This window comes from Nipponia nippon, unplaced genomic scaffold (assembly GCF_047370975.1).
Source record: "Nipponia nippon isolate SJK-2023a ecotype South Korea unplaced genomic scaffold, ASM4737097v1 scaffold_2, whole genome shotgun sequence".
Taxonomy (NCBI): domain Eukaryota; kingdom Metazoa; phylum Chordata; class Aves; order Pelecaniformes; family Threskiornithidae; genus Nipponia; species Nipponia nippon.
Window position 1 is genome coordinate 112,253,047 of NW_028262336.1, and position 25,138 is coordinate 112,278,184.

At 35.5% G+C, this 25,138-nt stretch overlaps 1 protein-coding gene across 12 annotated transcripts in view; it reads left to right on the forward strand.

Annotated features, from left to right (window-relative positions):
* The window catches only part of PSPC1 (paraspeckle component 1), a 68,239-nt gene that overhangs the window by 31,783 nt on the left and 11,318 nt on the right, over positions 1–25,138 (forward strand). For 6 of the 12 annotated variants that reach the window (XR_015704569.1, XR_015704568.1, XR_015704572.1 and 3 more), the window contains exons 7-8: positions 2,955–3,012; positions 7,276–7,445. The exons of 4 other annotated variants lie outside the window; for them this stretch is intronic. Coding sequence is in view for 4 of the 8 variants with exons in the window: in XM_087756405.1 (XP_087612531.1) it covers positions 2,955–3,012; positions 7,276–7,445 (228 nt within the window). In the remaining 4 variants the exon portion in view is untranslated. Of the gene's footprint in view, positions 1–2,954; positions 3,013–7,275; positions 7,446–10,835; positions 16,805–25,138 lie in introns of those variants that run through there. 2 more of the 12 variants (XM_087756406.1, XM_087756412.1) reach the window with 2 other exon arrangements.

Genomic DNA, 25,138 nt, shown 5'->3' on the forward strand with positions numbered 1-25,138 from the left:
ATCGTTATGTTCTGCAAAGGGCTTGAGTATCCAAGAATGAAGCTCTCAGGTGGGCTGGAATATCAGCCAGCACTGGTTCGGCTACTCTGTCATAACTGCCTGTTGGTATTCCTTTCTCTGTTGGATTTTGGGCGAAACCCATGGAATAGTTGACCTAACTTACCTGCAGTAATTGTTTGTGCTGACATAGTAAATAGCTGTCTAGGAAATGATTTGCATGGGATATGACTGAATCTTTGTTATCATCTGGACTCCTGCGCATACAGGCTTTGGCAAATTATCTAAGCACGTGTTTTTATAGCTAATATGTCAAGTATTTAATTACATGAATGATACATGCTGTCAGTTAACATTTTAAATTGAGTATTTTCTCTGACAGGGGATTTATCTTAAATAAATTTGCTAATTCCATGTTAACCGCATAGAATTTCCCCGTGCTGAAAATTCAAAAGAACATGATAAGTTGTGAACATGCAACAGTAGGAATAAAAATAATTCTTGTAGACATGTTGATAGATTAACAGGCAGCAGAGATCATAAGGCACATTTATGGATCTTGATTCTATAGCTGAAATGTTTTTTGTATGGTAATACTTCAACACCAAAGTTAAAGCTACAAAATGGCAAATAATTCATGTTTTTGGTTACAAAGGTTAGACTAGATTAAAAAACATAATTATAGGTTCTGTCCCTCTCTTTTGTTGTACTTCTTGTTAACTGAAGACTGGTAACATTTCAAGCTGAGAAAAAAATGGTTTATTGCTAGGAGGAAGTGTAGTGTGCTTTTTAAAAAAAGTGTACGTTATAGCAGGCCAATGCTTCTATCCTTTGCAAAGAAAATGAGTTAAGTTCTAGTAACTAGTACAGCTTTATAGCTCTGTACTTAACATCCTTATCTAGCTGGTATTGTACTCAGCCCTGCCTTATATGGGACATTTTGCATTAAAAAAAACACCATCAGCTTGCAGTTGAACCTGAGATGCATCAAGTAAGTATGTGTAATAATTCGAAATCTGGTACTTTCCCTTGTAGCTAAAGAGTATCTCACAGCTGTTTGTGGCATGTCCTGTTTCCACACACGCACATGTGCAAGCATGCGTTCACGCACAGTCTGAGTGATGTAAACCAGTAGCCACAGTGGTTTTCTACCATGTTGGGCTAGGGATTGACATTAGGGATGATATACCACTTTTCCTTCTGCTTCTTCATGTCAGGGCTGAGGTGTAAAAGCAAACTAATATCAAGAAAGTTGTCTGCTGATTTTGTGACTAACTCATTGGTATCAATTAGTGGGTACATTTGATCGTAATAGGGCTGCTGATTTTACTTAAAATGTCAGTTGACATTACTGTGAAAGGTCTGACAAAGTAGTTGCATGTTCTATTATAAAGGTTTGATGTGGCATCTAGGATCAGAAGAAGAGGTCCTACTTAGTGTTCATCAACAGCCTTTCATAGCTAGACCTTAAAACTGCCTGTATCTTTTACTTATGAGGCCTTACTTTTCCTCTCCAGACTAAGCCATATTCTTTTGAAAATAGTGTATAATCTTCTTATGTTAAGTTCATTTTCCAGGTAAATATGAGTTTCTAGAAACAAAGTTATTGACCTGAGATCCTTTTGTCACGTATCTTACGATAATTTCCCATACCAGGATATTTTTACAAAACTATTGACTCTGTTCTGTCAAATATTGGTGTCTGCTGCTTTAAGTGTATGAAGATAGAAGACTCATGTTTGGCATCCCAAACATGATTGAATGAAAAGGAGTTTTGTGAACCCATTAAAATACTGTGAATGTATTTTGATATGATTAATTTTTCAGTTTAAAGGTTGCTTTTAGCAAGACTGAGTCAGTTGCCTAGTATATGGAATTGTTTTCAAAGTGCGTCTGAATTTACACTCTTAAATCATAAGTGGAATGATTTTCAGAATCAGGTAAATTTTTTTTTGCATATGCTTATTCTCAGCATACGTGTGTTCACTCAAGAGTGGAATATACATTAACATTCTTGCAGAAAATTCATGAGAAAAAAATTTTTGGTACAAGTTTCATTAGTTTTCATTTTGAACTGTGAATCTGTTTGTATTTCATCCTTTTGATGTAAACAGTAATACTAAAATCCCTTGCAATTATCTGTGATAAGTGTACTGTCTTTTCCCCTAAGTGATGATTTTTGCCACTCCGGGTAGCATCTCTTGAGTATTGTTTCACAGCAGGCCATGGTTCATGATCAGTAATGTCAGAACTCTTTTGCTGTTGGATGACTGAGCATCAATTAAATCTGGATCAATATGGTGTGTTATTTGTCTATTTAGTATAAATTCATGTTGATACTACATTTTTAAGCTGGTTGCAAAAGGATGGTCAGTATCTGAACTGACATAACAATAGCATGATACAATTTATCAAAAAATGTACCACCACCAAGTGGTCAGAACTACTTGAACAAAGATGAACTGGCAGATTGAATTTATATACCATAACACATCAGAGCTTGGTTTCCAATCAACACAAGCATTTTTGAGTCGTGAAGCCAGATTGACTGTATTATTGAACCATGGCCTTTAGGCAATACTATAATAAGACCTCTTTATTTACAGTTAAAATGTAAATATACTGCTTCTTGTTAATGATAAACATTGAGTGAAGATCGATTCATTTGCAGTAGATCACATAACTATTTGAGAATTTTGGACGGCTGCATCTGATAAATTAAACTTATGATATTTAACCTTTAGCATTATGCAAAAATGTACAGCATTGCTATATTGAACTTCTTATTCCATTTGATTTTATAAAAACAGGGGAGTATAGTTAACTTTATTTCTTGTACATTTTTGTAATCAATGGAAACTTCTGAAACTTGAAAATTTTTATTTTCATGGAGTAAATGGGAATGTTTTAAGTTCTAAGAATAATAGGTTGACCGTGAAAACTATGTTTACTTTCAGAGAGAACAGGAAATGAGAATGGGTGATATGGGTCCTCGTGGAGCAATAAACATGGGAGGTAGGGATCTGAAGGAAAAGGCTTCTGTAATGTAAAATTTCTTTTTCTTTGGGACTGTACATGTTACTCAAGCACTATTAATTAGTGACAACTACTGGTAAAAAGGAGTAAACAGTATTAGGAAATAAAAAAATCTGCTTACAAACAGCTGGGTTTTTTTCCAATGTGTATCTTTATTTTACTGTTTTGACTACCTATGGGAGAAAAATATGATGTGCAAGTTAAGAGAAACAAAAAGGCAGGGAAGGGTGATGCTCTGGAAATTATCTGCTACAAAAGAGGAATTTTCTGTTCAGAAAGTATTTGGCATTCTTTTTGAGGGACTACCTATTCAGAGAAGTTGTGACTGTAATTGCATGCAGTGAAGTCATGCAGAGCTTAAAATTGGTAAGTTATTGTTGATGTACCTGACAAAAGATTAATGAATAACGTGATTGGTGTTCTACTAATTTATTGCAAGTCTGTATTTGCAAATATTCTCAGTTCACTTTTGTGACTCTAAACTATTGTCCTATTGTCACTCCTAAAAGCTTACTGTAAAGTCTGGAAAGCTACATTCTTAATAATTAGTGCTTGCTCCATATATGCAGACTGAAACAGTTTGAAATCTTACTTAACCGCAATATCTGCTTTTAAACAAGACTGAAACTTAGAATATTTATTAAAAAAAAAAAAATCTTACTAAACTGTATTAACTGTCAATATATCTCTCTTGGAAGCTTCCTGATGTTCATTTAAATTAAATTAAGATGATAATTTTAAGAAAAGTTAATCCTATTTTTGCATATTTTAAATTTGAATGTACATACCAAACCTAGTGAACATTGTTGCCTGACCTTTTGAGTAATGTGAATTTATAGACTAATGAATCTGCTTGGTCCAGATTTTAAAATACATTATTCACCATTTCCTTGCATTTATTAACTGAGACACATTTATAGCTGCAAAATAGAAATAGGCTTTTTCTTTCAGTGAATAATGAAGAGCTTTAAAAAAATTCTAAAGGAAGTCATTGTGAAGTCATTTACAAATAATAAGCTGAAGCATAAATTGTGACTAATTTTTTTTATAGTTGTACTTTTGCATATTATTGCAGTCTACTTGAAAATTTCGTTTAATTAGGAGACTTGGTAATTAGTGATACTGTGGAAACTACTAATGCCAGTTGTCCAGATGCACAAGATACACTTTTTATGTACAGATTTTAAATGTGTATTTATAGTACTCGGTTCACAGCCCTTTTCTTGTCAGATTTTAATGCTTAACAATGATGTTCATCATAGTCTTGCTTTGTAAGCTTTGTGCTATAACTTTTGATTTTAAACTTGATACAAATGCTTTTAGAAATAAATGTGTGGTTCCAAAAGAAGTTAAGGTAACGGGGAACTAGTATTTTAAAAAGGGAAAAATATCCATAGTGAATAGGTAAAGGTGGTGTTTGTTTCCACAGTATCTGGATTTTAGGTTAGCTCACTGTAGAGTTGTTTTTTTTTTTTTTCTCCAGCCCATTAACAACCCCACTACTACAACCAAAAAAACAGGACTCCAAAAACCTGCAGTAGACCTTTAAATAGTAGGCCGTTGATTGTTGATTTTAGCATCCTTTCTCAACATTTCTGTTGGAAATGTAACTTTATTTTTAACTGGCCTTTACCTGTGCCATTTGCAACTTTTCATCATGTGGGGCAGCGGGGAGCTGGAGTATCTTCAATAACAGAAATACCCGCATGATAGGGTTATTAGAAAGCAAGGTACCTCTGTGACGGATTTAATTAGTGTTGTGCTGACTTGTGCAGGACCACTCATTTTTACATTGTTTTCTGTGGCAAACAAGTTCTGAGAGAATCTATATGCCTCACAATAACACTTAACTGGATCTTGTAATGGTAGGTGCAGCTGATAAACTTTTCAATATGGGGAAAAAAAAAATACTTTTTTGGGAAAACTCTCTGCATTGATGAGGATTATTGACTGTGGCTTGTTGCCAGCTGTGCCAGACCTTGGCATGTGCAGTTTGGTCACTTAAAGTATACTTTTTCAGCCCTTCAGATTGCACAAAAAGACATTTTTTATTGTCTGCACATTGTGGCATGAACACTGATGACTGCTTTCCGTCTGTTGTTGAACCTAGTCCAGTGAATAAACTGCTAACATCAGTGTCCCACCAAAAAGAATGGGCACTCAAGCAGTGCACTCTTAGGGTCTGCTTTGGAGCTAGGAGGACCTCTGAGGTATAGCTAAAACGCCGTAGTGGCCTCTTGCTGAAACTGTGCAGGGCCCCGCTCTCTCCTTGCATTACACTCCCCAGTTATCCTCCTATCAGAGCTGCATGAAACTGGCTTAATAATAGAGGTTCAATAGTATAGGTCACTATACGTCACTCTGGAAGCAATGTGGGTGCGTTTGTATGATACAGAGGATAAGAACTTCGTTGCAGTTGAGGGATAAGTGAATGGTACCCAAGTGTGGCCAGCTGGCTAATTTCAGTTAGGCTGCTAAGCAAGCCAATAACAGATAATTGAGTGTTGACTGCTTTTGGTTAATGGTACTACTACCAGCACTAAGCACTGCCATCATGATAGTCCTGCAGAGTACTTCTAGCCTCTGAACATAAAGGTTTCTCCTTATATTGGCAGTTCAGACTTCTCCTTTTCGTTTCATATTTAGTCACTGGATGGATGACACTAAAAAACAGTTTTAGGGCATATTCAGCTGTAATTCCCTTGAATTGTAGCACAATCTTCTACCTGCTACGTGAACTGATGATGCTTGTGGGTAGGTAAGAAGCATCCAACTTGCGCATACCTTTGTTTTGGCTCAGTGTCATAGGGAGAGGTCTTGGGAGTTTCTCATTACTAAGCTCAAATGAGTTCTGGTTTTAAAAACGACAGGATTTTTCTCTATGGCTTCTAATAAACTTGTGTAGCGCTTTATATGTGCTACTGTGTTGCATGGGTTGGTTTTGCTAAGCAGCTTGCAGTTGGCATAATGTATGTGATCAAGCCCAGGTCTGCAGTTTCAGCTGCAATACCTTGGACGCAGCTGTTTCACTGACTGCTGCGATATCTGTACGCAGGGCAGGTAATAAAGATGCAAGTTTGCATACGTGCAGGTAGTCATGGTACTGTATCTGTGCTAAATGGTCTGCTTACAATAATGTGCATTTATACATTCATTACTAAAGAAGTTAGAGTTGTGATGAGAGGTGAGAGGTTGATTTTTGAAATAACAATTCTATTAGCCTGGCAACATGTCAGATTTCTTTATATTATTCTATGTTGTCATGACTTAAAACAGGCTAGATGCCAAAGGCATGTCGTCTTCCATTATCAAATTTTGGATGCACACTTTTGGCTGAAAAGGATTGTTTATCATTGTGGGGGGAAAAAAACACATCACCACCAGTCTTAAAGTTGATGATGTGTCGTAAGAGCAGATGTAAATGATATGTATAATCACACTTTTTTCTTTCTTATAACAACATGAGAAAATGTTACAAAGGCAGTTTTACCTACCTGTTGAGTATATTAGTGGGTACTGGCAGAGTGGTGTTTCGTAGCTCAGCATTATAGCTAAATGATCTCCTCAAAAGATGTCTTTAAGCTTTTCTTCTCTCTCTTACTGTGAATCACAATTTTGGAGGAGACTGTTCTGTCGCTTCTAATTCTAACAAAGCTTCCCTTGGTTTTCTGGTACTTTTACTATAATAAATTACTTTTAAATGCCAGATTTATTTATGCCATATTATGAATAATTAATTGTGAAGTTGAGTACCATCTTTGGCGTTGCTTTTAGTTGTTAGACTAATATACTGTAACATTGTATACAGTTAACATAATACTGGTAGAACAGTTCTTGCTAACGTATATTGAATATGTTATAATCCCTAAAGAACCAAGTTGCCTTATAGCTGCCAATTACTGCAAAATCACTTGAGATTTTTGCTAATTTGTGGTGTGTATACTGCATATATATGCTATATGAACACTTCAATTCCTGCACAGAAACTGTACAGCTATATTTAGCTGTAAAGTTCAGGATTTTCAAATACATGAGGCAGATTATGTAATGCAAAATAATAGGGATTAATGAAAATCTGTTTAAAAGCAGATGATTGAGATAAATGTACAGTCTCAAAGAATCATTTTTTTTATTTCAAGTATTGGAAGTCTTGTACATTTGGCTTTTTAAATATTGTAAATTGTTTGTTTATTCTTGTAAAATTAAGATAGGACAGCTCTAAGTATAGATTGTTTTGCATAGATGCGTTTAGCCCAGCACCTGCTGGTAACCAAGGCCCTCCTCCAATGATGGGTATGAATATGAACAACAGAGGAACTTTACCTGGCCCTGCAATGGGTCCTGGTCCTTCCATGGGACCAGAAGGAGCTGCAAATATGGGAACACCAATGATGCCAGATAATGGAACAGTGGTAATGTATCACAAATTTAATTACTTTGAATAGCTGTCATGTCTCATGGCGCATTTTTGGTACAAAGATATTTTCACACTGAGTAAGAACATGTTAACATGTTTTGAATCTGTTAAAAGTAATTGATAAAACTTGCTCATCCAAATAATTTACAACACAGGAGGGAAATCTTTATTTGATATTACTATGAAAATCCTACTTCCCTTAAGAATGGAGTGAGTTCTTTGATCAGTAACCAAACTTCAAATTGAGGGTAGAATATACAGCACTTGTGGCAAAACTTTGCATGTATGACCTGTCATGAAAAACTCACTGATAGAAGGAAATCACTTTTGTGAAGTGAAGATGAAAGTGAAGACGGAGTAATCTGTAAATTTAGGCATTTGCTGTTTTTTCTTTTGTGAAACTAAATTCTATGTATTAGCTTGTTGGGATTTTTGATGAACAGTTAGATGTTGGAAGCTATGTAGTGTGAAGATATCTTTGTGTAAATGATTTAATTTTTTAAAGTGACTTTAGTGTTCTTGTATTTCCTTTCTAACGGTGTTGAAGGCATGAGATTATGACAGTAATTATGCCAGTTAGAAAATAAGTATGCCAACAGCTGTTAGGGATAACTGTCATATCAACACAGGGAAAATACTGTTGCCCAGTTGCCAAGGGTGGTAGGGAACGTCTTGTATGCATCTGGAATTTTTTATCAAGACCAGATATGCCATTGGGATGCAGTTAAAGCACTAGCCATTTTTTGTCTGTTCTCATAGCCACTCATTTTTCCTAGCTGTAATGTCTTATGTAGAGAAACGACTATGTAATTTTTAATCTGATTTTTAATTTTTTTTTTCCCAGTATTATTCTGTAGATAGATATTTGGGATGTTCTAGTGGTAGTGTGATATAAAGGAGTATATAATATAAACAGTGATTCCATTATAGTTTTATTGGAACACAGAAGCGTTTTGTAGCTGTAGTTTTTTTATATATGCCTTCTCAACAGTATCCATCTGTGATTGAGCAATCTCTATAATGAAGTTTGGACAAAATTCTTTGTTCCTTAGAGGAAAATGACGTTTTGATTGAACACAAAATACATAATGAGTCTGGCCTTTACCAGTTAAAGGAGAGGATCTCACTTCACATCATAGGAACCAGCTCATTTTATCAGTTATATAATTTCTCACAAAGTATTGTAGAGATGCATTTCACAAAATACTGTTTTCAGAGATGCTTTTGCTGGAGACCAGTGTGTTACTGGTCACCTCTGGAACATTCTCTTGTGATTATATGGACACTGAAAAAGAGGTGTAAGGTAAAGAACATGGTATTGTAAATCATGGTATCTATCTCACTGTTGTTTTTCTACAAAAAGTCATTCCAGGTATGGAAATGCAGGGAATATACTGACCCTTCAAAATGCATGTTTTAAAAATTTTTTTTTTACTTCCATTTCCTTTGGCATGCTACTGACTCACAAATTAAATGCCTTTTTTTTTTTTTTTTTTTTTTCCTTTCCATTTTGGACTTCCAAGGTTTTTAATTTGGGGGACGAGCCCCTACAGAAAGGCATAGCCTTATTGCATTTTTGCTGTTGTTGGAAGGACACTTTAGAGATGCTTTGAGGGCTGTTTACTAAAACACTGTAACACTTAATTTCAGTTTCCACTGAGAGAAATGGAGAATATGCTTTATAGAGAATATGCTTTATAGACCAGAAATGCAGTGTTCGTTTTTTAAATGGGATGTTTTTCTTAAGTCTTTTAGGGGAAAGTTGGAGCAGTCTTCTTTTTGTTCCACTGCAGTCTTTTGAAACATAGATTATGTTTGAATATAACATTTTTAAAATAGCTTTTTCCCCCCCATACTGTATTGTAGGTAGTTAATTACTGCAGTTTGCTTGTTAGCTGGAGAGAGGGGTCCTTGTTGGAAAGAGGACTTGACTTTTTGTCTAAAAGTCAAATTGTGGTAAATATCAGGAGTATGTGATAAGCTATTCATTGAAATGCATATCCATTGCTAACAAGCTGGCATGAGTTAAAGATACTTTTTTAACAATTTTTAACTAGTGCTGCAGATTTTAAGGTACTTTGGGGCAGTAATAGATCTTTATGCAGCTGTTGAAGTAACTTTTTTCTTATTCAATGTCAAATTTTAAACAATGCACATACATATAACCATGATCTAAGTTGCATAAATTTTTATCTATGTAGATATAATGCTGTGTTTAAATAATATATATATATATGAATTAGCAGACTTTGGAAGTGCTGAGCTCTACTACTGTTACTGGAGTTAGACTTTCAGAAGAATTATTTTCTGATTCAGGCATATAAATAAAGTGTTAGTCTTGAATGTGCTTGTTGAACTCTGTATACCTGAGCAGTTAATGTAGATTGCCGTACAGAAGGAATTTCTTCTGAAAGCATAACTGTCCTCAACAGGTGAATGGTGAGTTATTTCAAAATCTGATTGTACCATATATCTGTCCTTCTAATGGTTTATGTTATGTTGAGGTAATGTTTTAAATTTCATCATGTGGGGCTCTGTTTTTAAACACTTGCATAAATACTGAACTGTAAGTGCTCAGATGCATGTTTTCTGTTTTAGGTCTTAATTGCTATAGCCAAATAAAGCTGTGTAAGCACATGTACCGTTATTAATATTAGGCACAGAACTAAGGAAAATAAATGTGGAACATGAACTGGATTTTCACCTTATATTGATATTTCAGGTTAACCTTTAGCTCTATATATCAAGTTTTTTTTAAACTAAGCATAGTCCAGTTATGCATTTTGTCACTAGTTGTGTCAGTTTATTTGGACTGAATTTTAAGTCTTAACTAAAGATTCCTGAAGTGCCATACAAAAGACTGACTCCAGGTAGTATGGACTGAAATACACTTTATCCACAGGTATGTGGGTATATAAGTCTTAAGGTTATATTGCTATTAAAAGAATAAACCTGCAGTCTCTAGAAATACAAAAGCTGGTATTTTTTTCCTAGTTTGACAATGTTTCTATGTCTAATTATTTAAGGGAAAAGCATTGTAGTTGGTATGTAAGGCAGAATAGGGCTCAGGTATAAAATTGTTTGCTGTCTCTTCTGTTACATAGAAAATATGTATTGCTTCAGATGTGCTTGAAAGGATGAAGTTTCATTCAGCACCAGAGTTGGTCTTAATACTTAAGTTTTAATTTACTTTACAAAGTTGGAGCATAACATTAGCACTCTTTAATTTCCAGCTCTTTTTCCATAATAACTAATTGAATTGCTCCTTTCTTCCCTCTATGTGTGATCCTGATTCTGCTGGACTATCTGCTGAACTTCATGACAACATCACTTGTGGTTTTTGTTGTAACTCACATTTGGCATGTTCCAAATGGACTTGCGTTAGCATAATGAGAGATTCCCTCAAGGAGGTCCATCACAGATGGGTTCACCTCTGGTTAGTAGAACGGGCTCTGAAACTCCTCAGCCGCCAATGAGTGGTGTAGGTGCCGTGAGTGGTGGACCTGGTGGCTTTGGTAGAGGAAATCCAGGGGGCAACTTTGAAGGACCTAACAAGCGTCGCAGATACTAAAACTTAATTCATTCCTTATTGTTTAGAAATTCAGTAAAACTATACGGTGATATGCCTTTATAATTTTAGCTGTTATCTGGAAACGGTTTTATTGTTATTGTAGTCTTTAAAACAGTTTCTTTTGTAAAACTTCTTTTGTATTCAGTCATAGGCTTTGTAGTATAGAGCAGAAATGATGCGAATCATTATGTAAGGCAATGTTTTTGTGACTCTAGCAAAATACAATGTGTGACTATGCTGTAAAACGTGCAGTTATCTGATTACAATAAAATATAAAAATCACTTGAAAGGATTTTGGGAATGTTATTACTAATACTGGGTGAGAATAATTTTATGCTTAATTATAAGTGGCATCATTTTCATTTTTATGTAGTTTCTACTATGTGTCAAGAAAGTTCCATTCTTAATAGTGAATCTGTTTAGCTAAACTGCATGTTGCAGTACATACTATGAACAATTTATAACACGGCTGCTTTTGTTTGTTTCGACTTTTGAAAAGCATCAAATTTTATACAAAGTGTTCTCAAGGGTACTGTGTCCTTGCATCTGAGTCTCCCTTTGCAAACTTAGTCATAATAGGCTTATCAATAGAGTATATCCGTTACTCAAATTATTGGAAAATTTAACTTGGGGGGAAAAAAAACACAATTTTGGAAAAGGAATCTGTATGTGTGCTTTATTCATAACAGTATGAATGAATTTACCTAAACCGTACTTCGACAGAAAAAAAAATTGTTGACATCTGTGTGTTCTACTGATCATTAAAGTATCTTGCCATTGCAAGGAAGGAGACATTTGTGCAAGCTGGTTTAAAGCCTTTCACTGTGTAATGCCTCACTATAAGTATACATTTCCCCCAATGGTTGGTTTGAATAGAAACAAGTCTGTTATCAATGATTAATTGTTTAATTAGGAGGCAAATACATGTTTTCCAGTTAAAATAATTGTTCACTTATAGTGATAGTAATATGCATTTAGAAGGATTGCACAAGTATTCTTGATAAATGTTTTACAGAATAATGAATTTGAAAAACACCCATTTCCAACACAACTCAGGCTAGATTTGCTGATTGAGTCTTAAGATAAAACTGATGATAAAGCTGTTAGGAAGCTTATTATGATTCAGATTTTGTCAGTCATGGAAGATGATGGAAAAGACCTATTGGTTCTATTCCTGTAATGGCAAGAAAGTAGGGATATTTTAGGTTACTATTACTTTTTTCCTGTGCAAAATAGTTGTAAAATATTGGTGTTCCATTTTTATCAGTTCACTCACGTTTTCAGAAATAGAAATTACTAAAATTTATCTGCATGAATAGTGATACTAAAATGATTAAGACCTGATTTAACACGGTGCCCTAATTATATCGAAATGGTAGGTGCATAGCTCAAAACATGGGGTGCAAGCAGCAGAGAGAGCCTGCATATGTTACTTCTGAATATAGCAGTGATGGTCTTGGTGAATTGAATGGTGAGCAAACGGGTAATAGGAAAATGGCAGCATTGGTGGCATTTTGGAAGTACACTGTTATTTAAATTGCCAGTGTTATATGGCTTAAGATAGAGATTGTTTTCATACAGTTCAGGAGGTATCACGTGTGTAGGTCCTCGCTTGTGACATCTGTAACTACTGAGCATTTTTCTCTAGACTGTCTTTAATATTGCCCTTTTTTGCTCGACTTGAGGTACGTGCCACGCTTTATAGTTTGTAATGCAATATTGAGTTAGGTTTAAAGTCTGAAATACTCCTTCCCCTACTTGATGTATGTACCTCATTACAGCACTCATTCTTCCAAAAAAACCTGCAGCTGGTTTTACTTAGCACATTGTTCCTAAAACTCAACATTTGGGAAAATGGCTGTTTTTTCACTAGGTGTAAACTAGTGTTTGCATATAGCAACTACTTAAGCTCTCTGCTTTGGTGTACTGCATTCAGTTGAAAATGCAGTTTACGTCGGTGTCTAGTGAGGTGTCCGAATGTTAGATACTTTTGTCTCATCTTCTCTGCCCTTGTACATGGCAACTTTTATGGGGGCTGAGAAAGTACTGGTATGAGTTAGTAATTCTAAACTGTAAAGCTGTTAGGGGAACATGTCTTAAATATAACTTGAACTAGATTCAAGAAATCTGTTCAGTTTTTCAAAGGAAAAGGCTGTGTCATTCAGGCCTTTTGGCTAACTTCTGTATATTTGTTTAGCTATATACACCATCTGAGTATGTTTCAGAAGTACATTAAACATACCAAATCTGCAAAAAGTGGTTCATTCTTTCCTTGCCAGCCTCATGCTATTTTCAGTGCATGTTTGTTGCACTACATCTTTACTAGCAAGCAGAGGTATGTATGTATTTGAAAGTTATTGTAGATTTCAATTAATATTAGTGATTTTCATTCCACAGTTGTGAGCTACCCTTCCTATAAAGCTCTTGATTTGGATGGCTCTGCTGCATGATAGCAGCGGATTTATCTGCTGTCCTTATTGCAGTAAATCTTCTAATCTCTTTTTAAATATCCATGAATGAAGCCCTTGAGTCCTAAAAAATAAATACTGACATGTTGAATTTGGGCACACTGTAAAGATTTAATGAAGAATTCCTTTTGTCACTGATGACAGGCTGCCAAATCCTGCTTTTAATAAAATCTTTCTTAGGGTTGCCTGTCCATGTTGACTGTATACAGCTCAATGGTAAAGGTAGTGATTTTTGTTTTGCCATATGTGGTAGTAACTGACTTTAGCTATACAATAAACACAAAATTTTGTTAGAAAAGGAATGGTCCCAGTTTGGTTCCTAAAAATGGTATGCAGGTGCAGCCCAGCAGCATTTTTACTTGAAGGTACTGCCCATGCACTGGAAGTGATTAATTTTTCTTGTTCCTCATCTGGCCAATCAGTTTATCATTTTTTCTGTGTATACATGTACTTAAGTTTTTAACTGTCCTTGGTCTGTTTGACTAGAAGGCACAGTGAAGTTCTGACTCTTTCTGCTATATGCTGTGGTAAAACAAATAAGCTTGGAAAGGATATGAAATCGACAACTACAATGCACTTACTTTTGCTTGTACTTACTGAGTTTTTACATTATTCCTGAAATTTCAGTCTAAATGGCTTAATTTTCACGTGAGATACAATTTCAATACTTAAAGATAGCAAAACTTTACTATTCTATTTAAGTAAAAGAAAACACAACACCGCCAGAATCCAGCTTGTCTAACTGCATTTGCATTTATTGCCTCAGTCATTTGAAGGGGAGCTGTTGGGCACTTAAAAATAAGATTCATTTTGGTTCTGAGTTAATTCCTTTGTAGTTCTGTCCAGTGTGCTCATTAGATAAAGTACATTGATATCTTGGGAAACTTGGTGGTGATTCAAATATACTTAACTGTATTTATTTCCTAAGAAAAATACAAATTACTGTGGATTTATCTAGAAAGAAAATGTCTGACCTTAAATTATTTATTGTCTACATCTATTTTATCCAGTTGAACATAAAGATGTGATAAACTGGAGACTCTTATTAGAACAAAAGGTTAAAACAGATGGCAAGAAGACAATATGAACTGAACGTTGCATTAATTTTAACCACAATCCAACAGGATTTTATAATATGCATTCTTTGAGGAGCATTCTGATCTAAAGTATACTGTCATATTTAAAACTGTTATACCAAACTCATTTTTCCCCTTTTCCACTTATGATTTCAGATTTTTTTAACTTGAAAAATAGAATAATCTGTAATTACAAATTCTTTTGAAAGGTACTAAATACAAATGCATTGATTTTTATGAAATACTGATTGTTAAGTGATCACAATCTGCCTTGAGATAACTTGGCTAAAAAATGCTGAAATAACCAATCTAAAGGAAGATTTTCAAGTGAAAAACAAAACCCCTTAGGCCTTTTGAAGGGAGAATATACTTTGAGGTGAGATGTTCAGCAAATGAGTGGTGTGCTCTGATGGCATGAAGCTCATTTTACTTAAGCATGTTGTGGAAACTAAATTTTTGGCATACTTCTTAATGTCTAATTTTTTTGTATAACAAGTTGGATCATAATTCTTCCCTTCTTAGTGAAGATAAGTCAAAATAAACTGTAATTGAACTATTAAAATGGCAGGGAAGGCTGGGTAGCAACTGTTGGCGTCAGTTTACATTGGACTGCAAACGTGAATGGATTCTCAGTCCTTTTCCTGAGACTTGAAGTGGTTCATATCCATAGGTGGTTTTACAGAGTCCACATCCAGTATCTCTTGCTAGCTTGTGCCTGGGGCCAAGACTGGGGGACTTGAGAGAGCACATATTTCAAATGCAATTTAATCGTCATCTCAGGAACCCTGAATTTATTAATTTGGGCACTGTGCTGTCATCAAGATGCAGAACCATCTTGGGATTTGGTGCTTTCCTTGGACTGTTGGCTCACTTCTAGCATGAGGGAATGGCAGTCCAAACTTCCCGGATTCTTGAATAGTGAGGAGGGGAGGGAGTGTGGCCTATGGAAAATACAGAGGTTGGACATTACTCCTTTAGATTATTGGCTCTTCAGTGCTCGTTGAGTGGCAAATGTTGGACAGTATGATCCCAAAAGCACTTGCTTTCTTAAAAATCCATTCAATGAAATGTGAGAACTTAATGACAATAGAAGGATTGAATAAAAACTTGCAATACTTGATGTCAGATATAACTTTTACTATTGGATTGGCTTTTTGTTGCCTTTTGGGATATACTGTAAAATATACTTAGTCTTAGTAGGTGGTCTCGCCAATTTGGTGTTTTGCTGTTATGAAGAAATCTGTTTTGTTAATAGTTTTGGGTTTTTCCCCATAAAATATTTTAAAAATCATAGCTCTAGGCATTTCAGGTTTGTTTTCGGAATAATCCATGAAATACTGAAGTTTATCAAAATTAAGTTATTTATGTCTAAAATGTAAGCAGAATAGATAAACTGAACATTAAATTTTCATGAAAACAATATTTTGATGATTTTAAATGCACGGAAACAAGCCCTCAATGTGTTTGTTTTCAATGGGATAGATTTAATAGGTCTTTTCCATCTTGAACTTCCTTAAGCTACTATGAAAATTAATATGATTGAGATTTGGAGGTACTTATATTAATGACCTCAGCCTGACTTCTAAAAGCAGTAAGAGATGGTTTTCTTCAGAAAAGCAGTTTAGAAAAGCAACCATTTTTTCCTAATTGAAGGAACTATTCAGAAAAGTTTAAATTCAGAGATAAGCATAGCATACTTAAAGGTAAAACCATTTTAAAAAACTGCTTTCATATAATGATTATTTTATACCCGAATCACATTAAAAAACAAACAAACAAACAAACAAACCCAAAAAAACTTTGTAAATGTGGGTAAAAACTTACTGATTTGTATGTAGTCCCTCGAACAGAGGACAAAATGCTCATAATAAGAGGTATGAAATTCAAAAGGAACGTAACTGTATAACTGCATACACGTGTCGATAAGGTTTTCCATTCGTTTTGGTAAATGGTTTGTCTAGAGCTATTGTTTCTACTTTTACTAGTGTGCTTTTATATCTTAATTTCTGTAGAGTAAAGCGTAGCTGTATAATTTGATTGAATTTACATGCTAACTGTATGCGGGACGTTAAGTGCTTGACTTGAAAGAAGTGCAGTGAGAATAAAGATATTGTTCTTGCCTTTGATTTCTCAGTAAAAAAAACTGCATAGAACCTTCAACAGGAATAAGTGTGAAGGGTCCTGTATGTAAACTGAAAAAAGATGGGGAAGGCGGAATAAAGTAACATAATAAAAATGGGAGGAATTGTGGTTTAATTTTACATCTACAGCAAATTCACAAAAATAACTTTAAAGCTTGTTATACATGAAAACCACAAACTAATTTTTAATGAAAAAACCAGTTACATTAATGTTTTGGATTTTTTTAAACTTTGAGTTTAGTGTTGTGCAGATGGCCAAGGAATATCAGAAAACCAGAAATGAATTAATGTTCTAAAAAAATCTTAATATTCATGGCACATAGGGTGGGGTCGCTGCAGTTGGATGCATTTCTTCTATGTTGTTGTTATGAAATTGTTCTGTAGGACTTGATTTTTGTGGCTGAATACAGCAACTGTATACAGCATACACACCTCACGTTGTCGTAAGTATGAAACAACTGATTTTAAGGTTGTTAGCCTCTCATCAAACCAGTGAGAATCCGGTCTTACACCTATGTGTTATAGCCAGAGAAGCACCGAACAGAAGATGGTGTAAAAGAAAATAAAATAGTGAATATTTATTGGTAATTATGGGATAGGATTAAGGGGTTTTCAGTAGTTTTTTGCCTTAATTTCACTGTAATAATTTTTTTATTTATGTGAAAGGGAAAGTAATTTTATTCTCGGTGAATATTTGAAAGAAAAAAAAAAAAACACCAAGACAAAAAACCCCTCCCAAAAAACCCAAAACAAAACCACCCATGCCTAACCCCCTCCAAGCAAAACAGGTTTTCCCTCTTTAAATAATCACATATACTTATGGAAGGTGGAAAATCACATATACTTAAGCAAGTTGGAAGAGAAAATGTAAGAAATCTAAAAAGATGCAAAAACCACAAGGATTTATTGTAATTCTTTTTGCAGCTGTTTGCTCTTGGTGTTTTGGGCATTTTAATGTGTGTCTCTTTTTAAAAGCTCCATTACTGTTCATTATTTGCTGTAAAAGGATTTATTCTGCAGTGCTGTTACTAAGCTTTAAATGTTATCTAGTGTAAAATTGCAGGAAAAACCCTGCATAAACCAGCTATCGCAGTACTGTAGAAAGCAGTCTTTGAACTGCCAGCTGGAAGGGGTCTTTCAGGCAGCTTACAAATGTTTCAAATATTTGTATGCTAATGGGAAATTTGAAATCTTTGTATGCACATTTAAAGTAATAATTCAATACATACATTGCTGCAAATAGGAGTAATCCTTTGCCCTCCTTGCTGCTTGGTCCTGCTGCTCTGCCTGCTTTGTGCCACCCTTGCATCTCTGTGCCCACGCAGTGAGCAGGGTCAAAGAAACCCAGTGAAAATTATCAGTTCTGCTCATTTCCGTGTGGAAGGAAAGAAGAGCAAGGAGTGGGCAGTAGAGCAAGACTTCGTAACTCTGCGGACGTAGGTTAGCTTGTGCTATATCTACATGCCACATAAGAGAATGTAGTTTTATATATGCTCTTCTTAAGTGAGTTTGGATGACTTTTCAGTTCTTCTAAGAAATACATAGCTTAGAACAAATAGGTAAGAAATATGTTGAGGGATTTAGATGTCTGAATAACACAGTTATGTTTTACATTCTTTAGTGATAGTTGGCCCAAGAAGGCAAGTATTTGAAGTAATGAAGAAAAAAAAAAGTACACTAAAATGTTGAGCCAAATTATATGTGAGCTTGATCTGTCTGTTCACTTTCTGCAGTTGCCAAGAAGGTTACATGCAAGCCATTAAAATATGGAAAATAGTGTTCTCCATGATTTCTTCAGGAAAGATGATATACACAGTTGCTTTAGAGAAGCAAGACTGTTCACATGTACTTTTTCTTGGAAGAAAATACGTAAACTGCAATTACAAAGATGGGAAATACTGTCTTTTAAATGCTAACGTTCTTCATTCTTTGATACAGTAGCACTGCATTGTTCCGTATATTATGTTCCACTTTTAAGGGACAAAGCATGTGAAAGGTAAGCTGCAGCTCCAGTTTTAATCAACTTCAAATCAAAAGCCTTTTCCAGAAGGCACAGAAGGAAAAATTTAATAATGAAACAGTAGTTCATCTTCAGTTTTGTTCCAATGTGGAACGTTGTGCTTCTAGAACTTCCAGCATTGTATCAGTAGTGGTTCCACATCTGATGTTTTCAGAACCAGAGCTGTGCCAAATAATGCAAATAAAGTTTTTGCCTTAGTGTGTGGAGAATGCAATTATTACATTTCAGAAACTGAATGTTCAGAGTTTTGAAAGAAAAATGTATGAAGTAATTGTGAAATATTGAATTACTGATTTAAAAGTGAAAATTATGTCACGTTGGCAGTTGGGATGGCTATGCTTTTTGAACCATTTTGGTGTATGTGCCAGTTTATTGTTGCCATGTTATACTTTGTGTAGTTTTTGTAATATCACTTAATGCATGTTCAGCATCGTTCTTTCATCACAGTTGTGTACAGTTTCACATTTTATTCACAGTGCTGAACGCAAATGTCTGTAGAAGGGGGGTACTAGGGCATTTTGTTCAGTATTATGTAACTTGTTTAGGAGGGTTTTTCATTGCTAAGCTTGCTTTCTCTTTTGTGTTCACTGCATGTTTTGTCCAAAATATGCTTTTTCTATTGCATATGGGGAAAAAGTAGCAAGTCATGAAAATGTGTTAATTAGGAAAGTAAATGGAAGTCCTGGTTGCCTCTTACTGCTTCTAAAATGACAGCTGGCCCAGGAGACTAAAATCACTTGGTATACTTTCATGCATGATTACATCTAGATTTTTTCCTGCTTACAGCCCATTTCAGTATTAATGTTAAAGATAAAATAAGTCTGAGTTTAGTTTCCATAGATAAACTGTTTTTTATCACAAGTATATGTACAAGACAGTAAATTAATCACAAATGACTTGATGTTTCCTTGGAATAGTACTGTAACTCCCCAAGTTGCATTAAACATAAAAAAAAATAATTAGTTTGATTTTCATCATTTTAAAACTGAAACTTTAAAGATGGTATTGAGTGAGAGTAAGCCAGCCCACTGGGGGGTGGGGGAAAGTACAAATCTGTGGAGAAATCACGCTCTTGTTTTGAGTTGCATTATGTTACTGGGCATGCGTTTTTTACTCTTTAAATTGGGGCCATTATGCAAAACTGTTTGTTATAAAGACTTAACGAGAAATATAATTTGTCTTATTGTACCCAGTTGTAAGTATTCATTCATTGTTAGCATCTTAAAAATAGAATTGTTTATATTAGGCACATGTACTTTACTGGAGATGATGGCATGTAGTATGAATATCAGAAATAGGATAATTCAAGTGATGGTAGTTACTGAAGACTTAATATGTTGTGCCTTTAAGCCTAGTTGGATAAAAGCTGATCCTTGAGCATTATTCTTACTACCTTTGAAATGAATTCTTTCATATATCTTTTTCTTCTTCCAGTTAACCATAAACCTGAATTTCCCAGGTGTCTGATATTTTTGAGAAATAAATACTGATTTTAAAACTCTGTGCTCAGAACCTTGATACTATATTTGCATTTCTGCCTTATTACTGTAGTAGTCACAGAAGTAGTCACAGGTTTCAAAGCGTTCATCTAGATTTTTGAGGGACGATAAAGGATTGATGATTGTATGTTGCTTAATTCTTGAGGCCTCAGGTGGGAAAACTGGTAATGTAGAATCTTCTTCATATTATTCTAAAGAAAAGAAAAAAACCCAAAATTGTTTAAAAATCTGGTATCTTCAAAACTGCCCAGCGTCAAGGAAGCTGAATGGTGTATCTTTAAAGAAGGTGGGAAAACTTTATTTTACTAGAGGTCTTACATATTTATGAAGTATTTGAGCTCTAAATCTTTCACTGGTCTGACATTGAGGACATTGTGACTCAACCCTAACCTTCCGTTAGTATTACGGTGAAAATTCTGCAAGCTTCCGCAAAGCTTCAGAAGTGATGTGAGGATGTAATGTGACACACTGCCCATAGGACTGGGCCAAGTCATTCATCTTTGGAGACTGTCACCGGCCTGCTCTGGGTGTCCTTAGCCATTCCATTTAGGACTTTGTTTCCTATTCTGTATTCCAGGTTTTCTAACTTTTCCTGATGTGGAAGATCTGAGCTGTATAAAACTTCATTTGGGGTTGTAATACTAAACTTGATGGAAATGGGTTAAAGGAAAGAATCAGATGTGAGATGCACAGTAAAAACAGTTCTTTATATGATTTGGCAAGTCATTACATACCTCTCCATATGTGTTTCATTAGTATATGAATATCATGTAGGTATTCTTCACCTGTTGTGTCGTTAAAAAGGATTTATGGCTCTTCGGGGGGGGAAGACTTTGTTCTGGATTAATTTAATTTTAAAGTTTCTCTTTTGTGTAAATCAATACACAGTAATTAAGTGAGAGAATGTATGAGAACTTAAAAAAATAGATAGGTACCCTTTCTTGACTCATAGGTTTATGGAAATACTAATATGAAAAAGTAAAAGTAGATAAGTGCTCTTCATGGATTTACAGATGGGGGAGATAATGTGGAAGAGCATGAAGATGTGGCTTGACCTCATCTTTCAGTTTGTTTAATCTAAAAATTTGGAAGCTACCATAGAATAAAACCCCCACATATGACTCTTGATAAACCTAATCTAAAATTCTTAAATGTCGTTTCAGAGTTCTGCTATAAATGAAACTAGTTCAATGTAAACACGCAAATAAAATACATGCTTTAATAGACAAAATAAGTCCGAAAGCCTGTGTTTCATTAAGATATGGAGAAGAGTAATGTTATTGGGGAGTTGGCTATATTTTCTCGTATTTTTAGTTTTTGTCTACATAACCTTAAAGTAACAGAGGTGGAACTTTATTGATGATATGGAGGGAAAGGCTAAATATGCAAGACAAAACTGCTGAGAAAAGGACTGAAGTTCAAATATGTATAACTTAATGTACCAGTGCTTCCAACAGAGGATTTCCATCATGAGTTTAGAGAGCTCCTGCTTGAAAACAAACGCTGTCTAAATCTGGTCCTGCTCTTATCGCAGGGAAACGTCATCTTTGCCTTGCTCACGACAAAACAAGAATAGGACTATCAGCATTTAAGTTTATGAAGAACATAATTCTTTTGCCACACTGATAAATCTGAGTAGTTGAACAGTCAGCACCTGAGGTAGCTTGTCTGCTGATCGGGTACGTGTACAGCGATGTGACTGTCATAACCTTCCCAGGACTTTGAATATGGTAGTGCCTTCGGTTGTTTCAGCAGTTGCTTCACCTGCCTCAGCTAATGAAGTTCCTTTGTGGCTACAAGGATGCTTTTCAAAGTTTTCATCTCTTCTGCTTAGCAAATACCAGTCGCACAGTGGCAGCTACTGCAGCTGGGGGTTGAGGGTGGTGTGGTCATGGAGCGCTTAAATCGGCATTTGCTCTTGCCAGCTACAGTCTTAGTTTACACCTTTTCAGTCATTGCAGGGCGCTTCCAAATGTTACCTTTCATGAATTATAAATGTGGTATTCTCGATGAGGTATTGATGTGAGCAAGCTTGATATATAATATATATATTATATACAAATTTTCAGAAAACGCAAACTGGTTACACGTGTACTGTCAACAACACAAATTCCTTTGATATGAATCTGTTAGATGATTATTTCAGTCTGATTCCCTAATTTTGTAATAAAGATGCAAAGACCTGGTTCTACCTCCAGGTTCTGAGGTTCATCTTTAAACTATTTGGATATCTGCATTTATTTTAGTTTACACAGTGTGGTGTAAACTAGAATCACTCAAAATTTATGTATAAATATACCCTGTCAGGCCATATTCAGCAATCAGATGCTGATCAGATGCGAGATTTTGCCGAGCTTAGAATGAAACTAAGATAACTGAAATAGGTTTTTAAATAGGATGGAAATAAGTTACGAGAAGACAAGAACAAGATTGAGCAGAATAGGAGAGCAAACTGTGAGCTCTTTGAAGATGGTCCGTAAAAAGTAGTGGAAGAATCTGGTAACAGGTAAATGTTCCGTTAACCTTTCAAAGAAATTGATGCATCAGTATGCAGAACTTCGGTTTGAAATATGGACTTCATTGGAGAAGCTGCTGCTTGCTTATGTGGAGTTTCTTTTTCAAGACATAGCAAATAACGTTTGTAGTGTGTTAGAGTGGACGTTTTTCCCTTGTGTACATCAAAAGTCACAAACAGGTAACTGAAGTACCAACTTTCATGTTCTAGTCTGTGTTCATAACCATTTTCTCATTAACGTGTTGATATTTACAAGTTTTGTCACCTGACATGATTTTGATAACTTTTTAAACGTATATTGTTAATGTGAGAATTATAGTACGAGCTTGCATCTTGACATCCGAATGAACCGTGATGAAAAATAGTGCTAACAGTCAACCTCTTTGATTCAAAATATTTCAGTCTTGAATATGATGCCAAGCGACTGCCTTTGTATGCAAGATGGTAACAGAGGGAAGTTCCCTATTTCTTACCACGTGGTCTTGGCTTAGTCTTGTGCAAATGTGGTTTCATCATTGAGGCCATTGTACTTTGTTGTTCTCAAGAGAAGAAGGTTGTAGCCAACTGGAGTGTCTTTTAAGGGGGTAGATGGTGGAAGGGTTAATTTTAATAGTATTCCTAACATACGCTGAGATGCCTGATAGTTAAATCTGTTACTCAAAGCTGAAATTATTCCTAATATTGTGCTTTTCAGTCCTCTTCGTTACATGTTAGCAGGTGCTTCCTTAGCTCTACATATATGAGAGCTGAGGCTTAATGCTTTTTAATATTTCATATTTACTTAGGAAGCTATTTCACTTTGGGGAGGAACAATAACTTTATCTTACAGATAGTAGCCACTCCTACTAAAATAAGGAAAGTAAAATGGTAATAGAAAGTTGAGATAAATCTTACTTAGTGCAGCCTCAGCAATACGTGCCAGTAAAGGACAAAAAGCCAAGTTTGAGTCCCAGCTTGCCAGACGATGAAGCTTGTACAACAGTAGCAAGTAGAGAATCTCTGCTCTTCAGTTTTATCCGCTTGAGTTCACCGCATATTCTGCCTTAAAAATTTTCACAGGTTCCTTGGTGGTGCACAACTTTTAGCCCAGGTCTGAATAGTAACCTGCTTAACCTGGGCAAGCGTAGGCGTGGTTTGTTGTAAGGAGCAGTTATGTCATATTGAAACAGGTCTGTACATACCTTCATCTCTACAAAACACAAGTTTTCCTGAGAAGTGGTACCTTTATTCAACATTGCTTTGTGGTTTTTCCGTAAACAGGTAAGTGTTTATGTTGGTGGACCAATATGTGATAAAGCATTTGCAGGATACCCTGCAGTTTTCTGTTGCCTTTGTCTTGAAATACAGATTCCGTTTCCTTTGTATTTCAGATCTAATGTAAGATTTTCTTTTTTCTACCCAATACATCTTCATTATGGTGGAAGCTAGAAGGTGGCGTTCAGTATTTGTCATGAACTAATCAGAGAGAAAAATTGCCACCCGGCAGAGTTAGCATAGGAGGGAAATTAATTGCACAATGAATTCCCAAATCTTTTGACAGGACCAGAGGCAATGGGCACAAACTGAAACGCAGGAGGCCCTGGCTGAACATCAGGGAACACGTTTTTACTGTGAGGGTGACTGAGCACTGCAGTCCTTGCAGATATCAAAAGCCGTCTGGACATGGTCCTGGGCAGCCAGCTCGAGGTGGCCCTGCTTGAGCAGGGGGGTTGGACCAGGTGATCTCTAGAGGTCCCTTCCAATGTTAATCCTTCTGTGATTGTCATCTAAATAAAGTTTTGACTTCATTGAACTTTTTATGACTTAACGTTAAAAACCTATTACATGCTTAGGTATTTGGATGCTTCCTTACTAGGTTTCACTTCAATATAGGTGTATATGTTGCTTAGTATTGTTAAATTTTACATTTTCAAATGAAGCACTTCAAAGATGAAAGCTCTTTGAGTGACCCTTGAGTTGTTGCTCTTTATAAGGATGGTGCGACCAGAGCTTGCCCTGCCCTTTCCCCCAGCACAGTCTTATGGCTTCAGAGATTTTAGCCCCACAAAGGTAATCAGTTCTGCTGTCATTATTTTGGAAGAGGAGGTTAGGACACTGGCCTAACTGGGCACCTGCTGCAAAAATGACAGGTAAGGAATCCTACAGGAGGGAAAGGGGAGTGTCGTGTGAAGTTGTGTAAAGCAGCATTGCTAACACTTCAGAAGTAAACGCGCTGCGTGTCACTGAGTTTCACAATTCCTTAGGAATGCTGCTTTTTTAAATTAGAGAAGGTTGGATTATGCACAATCTAGGAAGTTTCCCTTGAAACTAGATTCCCCCCTAGTTTTTGGAAGATCCGAAATATCCTCAAACTAGTGAGGTCATCACATCTCAACTGTATATAAAGTATTTTTCTATA